The sequence below is a fragment of the Aspergillus eucalypticola genome (assembly GCF_003184535.1).
Source record: "Aspergillus eucalypticola CBS 122712 chromosome Unknown BO83scaffold_45, whole genome shotgun sequence".
Taxonomy (NCBI): domain Eukaryota; kingdom Fungi; phylum Ascomycota; class Eurotiomycetes; order Eurotiales; family Aspergillaceae; genus Aspergillus; species Aspergillus eucalypticola.
In genome coordinates this window covers 194,216-202,909 of record NW_020290319.1, presented here as the reverse complement: position 1 = coordinate 202,909, position 8,694 = coordinate 194,216, and the positions used below count along the sequence as shown (strand labels likewise).

General features: G+C 50.9%; 3 protein-coding genes across 3 annotated transcripts; 2 read left to right on the top strand and 1 right to left on the bottom strand.

The window, feature by feature from the left end:
* On the top strand, nt 1–2,031 carry zfpA (putative C2H2 finger domain protein; the record flags this gene model as incomplete). Its single annotated transcript, XM_025535625.1, has 2 exons — nt 1–502; nt 563–2,031. 2 exons carry the CDS (start codon nt 1–3, stop codon nt 2,029–2,031), a joined length of 1,971 nt encoding a protein of 656 aa, XP_025382363.1.
* A 515-nt stretch (nt 2,032–2,546) lies between these two features.
* Nucleotides 2,547–3,820, top strand: BO83DRAFT_372732 (putative bis(5'-nucleosyl)-tetraphosphatase). Its single transcript, XM_025529992.1, has 2 exons — nt 2,547–2,728; nt 2,851–3,820. The coding sequence occupies exons 1-2, from the start codon at nt 2,603–2,605 to the stop codon at nt 3,760–3,762; spliced, it is 1,038 nt and encodes a 345-aa protein (XP_025382362.1). The 5' UTR covers nt 2,547–2,602; the 3' UTR covers nt 3,763–3,820.
* Nucleotides 3,821–4,416: 596 nt separating this feature from the next.
* On the bottom strand, nt 4,417–6,088 carry BO83DRAFT_412624 (uncharacterized protein; the record flags this gene model as incomplete). Its single annotated transcript, XM_025534420.1, has 2 exons — nt 4,417–4,632; nt 4,706–6,088. 2 exons carry the CDS (start codon nt 6,086–6,088, stop codon nt 4,417–4,419), a joined length of 1,599 nt encoding a protein of 532 aa, XP_025382361.1.
* Between the last annotated feature and the right edge of the window lie 2,606 nt (nt 6,089–8,694).

Below are 8,694 nucleotides of genomic sequence, written 5' to 3'. Positions count from 1 at the left end.
ATGCTGGCTTTGGATTCGTCCAGACAGCAGCAGCATCCCCCATACTTCCAGTCCTACCCCATGGATCCTAGCACCTTTATCGATCCTCTTGCCTTCCATGTGGACGACCTAGGTTTCAGCCAGACCCACGACCCATCCGGTGTACCGCAGTCCTCCAACTACGGTACGCCGCCTATCTACTCGGAGTCTTACTCGGACTCCAATAAAGCTGCCGGATTTCCACCCATGCCCGCCACTCCCCCGTCCCTGCCTTATACTTCTGACCACTTTATTCCTGGACTTTCTACTGCGTCTGGTCCCTCGGTTGCAAGCGCCTCCTCCTCCGCCATCGGATCGCCCAATACGGGTTCTGCGCATGTCATCTCGGAAGACTGGGTCCAGACAACGAATGGCTTGGGGCATCCCACTGCGGCCATGAGTGACTTATTCCCCAATGAGTATTTTGGCAACACACTGGACTCGGAGGGTTTCTATCAGCAAAAATGCCCAGAAAGCTTTGTTGGTGGGTTACAACGTCCGATACACTGTCCTCCGGCCCCTGCTGACCACTAGATTACCTCAGACCCGTCTGTTATCCAGCCAATGCTACAGCAACATCCCATCCACCCACCCACCATATCATTCCCGGAACAGCCTGATTATGTCGTATCGCAAAGCGCGTTCCTTCCCCAGTCCCCAGACCCTTCCCACCTCCATCCTTCGGAGAGCTACGGTGCGAACCAACCGTTCGCACAGCATCCCAATGTTGTGCCGACCTCTTCCCCTTCCATGGCTCCTGCCCTTCCCCAGTCACGACCACCTTCCTCCTATGACCGGAGGTCATCAGTTTCGTCGGTTCAGTCCCAGCGCTCTCATCCGAGCCCGGCTGCCAGTAATGCAGAGTCCGACGATGACACCAAGGAAAAGGGCCGATGCCCTTTCCCGGAGTGCAGACGTGTCTTCAAGGACCTCAAGGCTCATATTCTGACACACCAGTCAGAGAGGCCCGAAAAATGCCCCATCGTCACCTGCGAATACCATATCAAGGGGTTCGCACGCAAGTATGACAAGAACCGTCATACGCTTACTCACTACAAAGGAACGATGGTTTGCGGTTTCTGCCCGGGGTCTGGGTCACCCGCGGAAAAGAGCTTTAACAGGGCGGACGTCTTCAAGCGCCACTTGACATCCGTGCATGGCGTCGAACAGACACCACCCAACAGCCGGAAGAGGAGCCCAGCTGCAGCGGCAAGCAAGGGAGCATCTAACTACAGCCCCGATGCGACCGGCAAGTGCTCAACTTGCTCCGTTACGTTCAGCAACGCCCAGGACTTCTACGAGCATCTGGACGACTGTGTGCTTCGGGTTGTCCAACAGGAAGAGCCCAGCGAAGCCATCAACCAGAGGCTGCTTTCCGAAGTTGATGCGGATGAGGAGGTGCAAAAGACGATGGAGAAGCACAACTTGAACGACACGGCTGGCACCGTCGACATATACAATGACGAATATGATGATGACGATGATGACGCTTACGAATACTCGAACCTGCGCTCGGGCAAAGGCTCCCTGAAGAGCACCAAGGGATCAGGGGCGGTGGCCCGTCCTATCTTGGGCGTCAACAACGCTGTCACGAAGGGTTCGTCCAATGCCAATGCTAAGATGCGTGCAACTACATCCAAGCGACGAAACAACCGCGATCGTTACCCCCAGTCCTGGGGTTGCCCTAGCAGCAGTATCAAAACGAAGAAGCGTGTCCTCTGTGTCTTTGATGGACAGCGCCGTCTGTGGAAGGACGAGATGATGCTCGACAATGAGTTCGAAGTCCGCGTCAAGCTTCCGGGTGGTGCACGGGATGGCACTAACCGCGAGGCTTACGTGACTGACTTGGATGTCGAGACACTGAAGCGTGCGGAGGGTGTTCTCAGTGCCAATGACGAAGAACGCGGCCCTTGGGTCGACAATCAGTCCACCCAGCTCATTGGACAACCGGCTGTTTTGCTGCCTGATACGTACCGGCCGCATGACGCTGAGCCCATGGATATGACCTACTAAGTCTGGAGGAAGACAGGACTCCATTTCCATCCGTTCCCCATCTTTTGTTCGATTCTGACTGTCATCTTTTGCATATCGTGGGTTTTGCATCTGTGGCATGACGAGAGCGATTTTTTTTTTTTTTTTTTGTGTGTTCGACCAGATTTACCTTGATACCACCACTCTACAGATCTTTTTTGTTCTTCTATTGATGGGCACTCATGGAGGCTGCGCCCGTGGTCCTGTAATAATATCCCTTATGTTTGCTTCTGGTTTTGGTTATGGATTGGGCGTTTTGGAAACTAAAACGAGATTATCTTGGAATGCAGGTCATATCCTCCTTCAAAATGGGAAGATATATTCTTCAGAATGTAAGATTCGCAATTGAGCAACCATATATATCGTTGCCTCTATTTGAACAGCGTGAACCAGGTTTCAGCAGTAGATCTATCTATCTACTATCCGTAGTCGGGCCGGCCAGCGATCGGAGCCTTCTGCCCGCCTTTTGCCCCACACTTTCCCCTTCCCGCGGATGTCGCATGGCAGATTGCCTTCACTGATCAACAACCCAGATCACACACGCCCTCGCAACATGCAGTTGGGTCTATCGGAAAGCCTGTCTTCCCTGGTAAGCAGGCGATTTGTCGCTGCGAGGGATGCTGGTCACTTAATCTTCTCTTCGACGCATCTTGCGACCGTCCACACATCAAGCATACCGGTAACTAAGCCACCCCCATCCATCCCCGCACCACAACACATAACAAATACGTTCTCTCAGTCACTGTCCGTTCTACTGTCTCCGACTCCAGCTTACTGAGTTTTCTCTCTTGTGCTGTCTAGTATCAAGTTCGCTATTGCCCGGCTCTTGCGAAGAAACCAACAGGCGCCCCTAAACCTGATAAGGCCCCCAGTGGCCCGAAACCCGATCCCTTCCAAGATCCGTCTCCCGACCTTCTCCTCGCTCAGATCCCTCGTGAGAACCCGTCACACGTGCTGGTCTTGAACAAATTCCCTGTAATACCGAATCACTTCATTCTTGCTACGAAGGCGTGGCAGTCGCAGACAGACCTCCTCGACAAGGAAGACCTGGAAGCCGCATATGCCTGTATCAAAGCATGGGCCGAGGGAAGTCAGCCGGAGGGCCAAGGGAGCAAGAAACTCTTTGCCTTCTTCAATTCTGGTGATGAGAGCGGTGCAAGTCAACCCCACAGACATCTACAGTTTCTTCCCGTCGAAGCCATGGCACAAGGTGACTCTGAAAACTGGCAGCCCCTGATTGACGCCGTGGCCCGGCAGCCTACATCCAGCGGGACTGGTTACCAACATTTGGCTCAGGTGCCTTTTGCGCATTTTGCTCGTCCCTTGCCACCAAACCCCTCTAGTGAGACTCTTCATCAGATCTACCTGTCTCTGTACAGAGCGGCAGTAGCAACGGCCAAGGGAGGCCTCAGTGACGCCGGCCAAGTCACTGGTCCTGCCGCCATTAGTTACAATCTTGCTATGACCGAGACAACCATGCTGATCTGCCCGAGGCGGAGTGAAAGTGCCCGGATTATGGTTGACTCCACAGCAGCTGTAGATGTTGCGGAGACGGGCGTTGTCGCACTTAACGGCACAGTCCTTGCTGGTACCCTGATGGTCAAGGCTGAGGCCGAATGGGACGAGTTGCGTCGGAACCCTACTTCGCTACATAATGTGCTTGCAACTATTGGATACCCTCAGCCAGATGCGCGGGAAGTTTCTTTGTTGTAGATCGATATGAGCAGAGATATGACTTGATTAGATATTTTGCATGATAGGTATATTGAATAGAAGTACTTGAGTGTCTTTGCGGCAGACTTGTAGCAGGACTACGCATAGCAATCTGCAATTCTCGGTCTGTGTGGTTTCGTATCGAGGAGTGTTGAACGGCCATCGAGCAAGAGAGTCTTAGTAGGAGCTGCTACTTAGCTGAGTCCGAGTAAAGCTCAAGGGTAGACAACCCGCCACGGACGCATCAGCTTACACATACAGACCAACTACTAGTATTACTTAACCGAGAAGTCTTGAATAGAAAGAAGCTAATCACGTGGCGAGGCAGCAGCTGGAAGTTGCGATGGCAGCTTCTTCTTTAGTCTCCTGCCAATTCCCTCCTGGATTCCGTTGACAACTCCCCAACCTGACCATAATTCTATTTGAGTGAGAGAATAGACAACGAAATGGAGACAACACAACTGGCCCTTTACTATCCCCGATTCTGCTGTGATATCACCCTCCCCACTCTTCATTTGTTCACTGATCGCTCCCTCACAATAAGTGAAGTGTTTCTTGATTGCAAGTCCAATTGACACTGAAAAGACTCTCAACCGACGGAGTTTATTGGGAATCTTTGGCAACCCATTATAACTCTTCCCACTCCAATCAACCTTACATCTTCACGCCATGGACTTCGCACCACTTCTTCTTGCAGGTAGCATTTCCGAAATGATAGGTTCCCCCATGGGCTCTGATATACTGAGCCACCCTCTTCCATGAAACCTTTGGCAATTGATTGTCAGTGCGAGCCCAGCAGAAGGAGTAACGGCTTTTGTCATGGCCCGTGGTTTCTGACAACCCGTTAACCGCTTCACAGAGAAGGCGAATCTACCGTGAATCAGTACCAGCTTTAATGCACACCTAGGAGGATAAAAGGAAGTAACCGGGATAGGTGACTTACGTCGTTTTGGTGCCATTGTGGCTTCCTCACGCGTTGCTCTTTAGACTTTGTCAACGTGCGGAATCTGCCACGCAGAGTCGACTCGGCCTCCTTGAAACCGCCAATCCTTTTAATATCTTTATAAGACAACCCACGGAGCTTACAGTCGATTAAGAATGCGTTTCTCTTGTCGCGGAGGCACGTAAGTGGCCTGCCAAGTAGTTTCCCCTGATTAACATGGCTTATGTCACTGAAACTCGGTAGCGGCCAAGGCTCATTAAGTCTATACCGGCCCTCATAATGTTGATAGGAATTGGTGATAGGAAAGGATTCATTCCACCTTTGGTTGGCTGCGCATCCACTTCCGATCGAAAGCATGGCCGGGCAATCAGCCCTTTGGGAGTCCCATGGGTGGAGTAGGGACTGGGCAGTGCTTGAACCGTCATTCTCAAATGTGGACGGATCCAGATGAAGGTTCGCTGCCGCAAGCTGAGCCAGTGCGCTGTTGATTTCTCCGTAAAATTGCGCCTCATTCGACAAGTTCCCTGCGTCCCATATGGATAGACCAGAACTAGTGTCTTCACTGGCTGAGTGCGATAATTGATGAACCTGTGCAGCTAGCAAAGGAAGCGATGTGCTAGCTGCATCAAGAATGCTATCTGCAGCTGGTGCTGGAATCTCAAGTGACGATCTTGGGGACTCAGATACTGCTACTTCTTCCACGCTTGACCAATCTCCTTCAAGAAGAGGCGCACTGTCCTGAGATATGCATTCATCGAGGATGGTTATGGGTGCCCTGTGTGGTGTTTTCCCCTCCGCCATAAGGGGTGGGACGGGCTCGCTGACCGCAAAATGATCATTCATATCATCGGCCTGGTGGTTTATATCAGAAGCAGCATCACTGGAATAGAGATTATCATCGGCGAATGATGTCTGTGGGACGTGTGGGTGGGCATCAAGGATCTCGAACTGACAGCCATCCTCAACTTTGATGAAGTGCATTATCTCCTGCGGCTTGTTGTGATGAGTTTGCTCTTCAGATAGAAACTGAAGTCCGTGTGCTGCTGCTGCGGTTCTTCCGGGTTCGAAGATTGAGTAACCGTTGGGAAAACAATAAGGGCACCCTATCTGGGGCAAGTCTCTCATTGTCATGTCGTTGCTCGCCATATTGATGAAATGTGCATGCAGTTGCTTGTCGTTCTCCATGAGGTGATGTGTCTGTTCGTCTTCAAGGTGTATCACAGAGAGCTCTGAGGCGGTGTCATGCCAGGTAGAAGGTCTTCCATGGGAGAGTGACTCGCGGTTGTCTAGGAAGAAGAGATGGGAATGAGAGTCCAACGCATTAAGGCTTTCCTTAACGGTAACTGCCTTTCCGTCTCTTGAAGCGATCAGGACGCGCAGCATGGCTTTAAACAAAGACCAATATCTTTCTTGCTCTCTTCACCGCTACTGTCCCCTATGTTCTGGATAGACGTTGGGCAAATACTATGCATTGGATCCTGGTGTCAGGTCATGCACGCTATCAGGCTACTAGGCCACCTGCAGGGACTGTTGTGGCTGCTCAGTACACCAAGATCTATATGGAGGGGTTTCACTTTCTCGGATGACTCACCAATAAGGGCTGAGTGTTGATAACTCTGCGATTTTTTGATTTTCAAAATTGGGTTGAAAGGAACCAATGACAGAAGGTATCAAGATCAGACGGAATTTCCCTGAAGGCAACACGACTGAGCGGTGGAGGAAGTAGTGGACACAAGGCGCCTCTGACGGTGTAATTCCCGCCTTCTCTGCAGTTGTTCGACGACCGAATGAGTGATGCTTCTTCTTGTCCGCCACAGATGGAATGGCAATGATGTCTCAGAAGTCTAGCCTCTTAGGCAACAGTTACCATTCGAGAAGTAGCTGGACAGGGTTCATGGAACTCACGGTTCGTTCTATGAGAGGTGATGTCTTATCCAACGGAGGATGTAGAAGGCTGTCTCCGTCCCCAAGGAAAGGTAACGACACAGCACCGCGCTCGAGGACAAAAGAGATCTGACTCGAGAACACCGGGGCTTTCCAACATCAATATAAAGCCATATTGATGACCCTTTCACGCCCTCGCGCATTAGCTCCTAAATTACATGGCTACCATGTTCCGATATGGCTTGAACTGTTCGCATCGCCGGGAGCTTAACCCTTGTTCTTTCCAATATTATATCGGCGTGAACGCTAGAAAATGCTGATCGAAGCACACTAAACTTTTCTGTTCAAAAAAGGCATGGGGATTACGGAACAAGATCAATCACTGCACATGGTTCGGTTTAGCATAATTTCCCAAACTCCCATAACGATCAGTCAAACTCTTCTTTTGCAATCTGCCGCGCATGGTCCGAATGACGATCCTGGAAAGAAGAGCCATCTTCTGTGGCGCAGAAGATGAACTCTAGGAAAAGGGAACTCAATGTCCTGGTGTTCAGACGAAGTTGTACTGGTGTGGTTGTTTTGCAGCAGTGGACGCTAATCGGGTAGCCACATAGGGCTTTGTTCGCACATCCGCTTTATCCTACCATCCTCAGGCGATGCGGTGGCTGCGACCTCATACCAAAGAATTCAGAACATCTATTACCTCCAGAAAATAGGACGTTTGGCCGGACGGTTCGGAAAGCTCCCGTTCGGATCTGCAGGTATGGTTTTCTCCGCCATTGGCTCGACTGACATGCTTTATCTGACTGCTGTCTTTTGCCCTAACAGCTGTGGAATTTTTAAACCCGCGCTACCGCACAAGCCGGAATCAAACTGCATATGCAGATCATTCCCATCATTCAGGTATCCACCAGAGCTCAGACAACTGCACGCTATTTAGGGCCTATGTATTCTGAAGATCAAAAGTGCCGCAGAAGCTGTTCCCATGAAGACCAATAGCAAGAGAGCAAGTAGAAAGTTGGAGAAAGAAGCGTCCGTGTTGGTCCTGCACGATAAGGTTTCCCGATTCACCGCTTGAAGCCATCCAAGTACATTGCACCCCAGCTTTCACCAGGTCCTGTCAGCCCCAAACGCTTCTGCATCCGTCATTGTGCAAATCAGACGTGCCCATCTGTCATGGCGAAGCAGTGGGCGCAAATGTCGGTCGGAGATTAAGCTTAACCCGCTCTTCAAGTCAAATGTCGGATGGGTCTCCGGTTTGCTCCCTAGACCCCAGAGAAGTTGAAGTCCAGCTTGAGAGGTCGATAGGATCTGCATGAGCCATTTCTTCCGGACATCCAGCCCGATGACAGGGTACTTATGAAACTTACATCATACGGCACCTACAGATACATTTCTTTTTTTTTCATCTCACGGTACTTTCTGGCCTCACTTCCACCCACTGTCGTCTCGCACAATGCAAGACAAGGCAAACAATCCCCGATCAAGAACAAAAGAAAAAGCAAATACAAACCACACTCAAACCCCCTTGATCCCTACCAGGATCAGATTTTCTTCCCCGCACGATCGTTATTTCGCTCCGTGTGGCTCATTGCAGATCTATCATGTGCACTGTATGTTTGCACCTGCTGGAAATCCTACGTATAGCCTGTGTGGGTCTTCCTTCCCCCGGACACCATCCCCAAGCATGTGCACATACACACGCGTACATGTATGTATGTGTGCACGGGCTGCGAATGGGCTTTCGTGACTTACCGGGGGTTGGGGGTGGAATGGGGTGGTGACAGAACTAATTTCCTCCATAGACAGGGGAGCTTACTAGCCTGCCCAAGGTCAACACAAGGAAGAAAGGAAAGACAGAAAGTACTGACCTGGTCTGGCCTAGCCTGACGCACTGGATCTTCTGAGAGTTGCACACACCTTCCCTGCGGGAATCCCGGATGTTGGGTAGAAACGGTGACACCGTCGGGATGAGCATGTTTCACGGGTTTCACCTCACCCTTTCCTTTTCGCTGAGAGACTAGACCAGTCCAGCACGGTCCCACTCACCACGTATCCTTGAGGAACAAACCGGAAAAACAAAAATAAGAAGAAGAAAATTATTA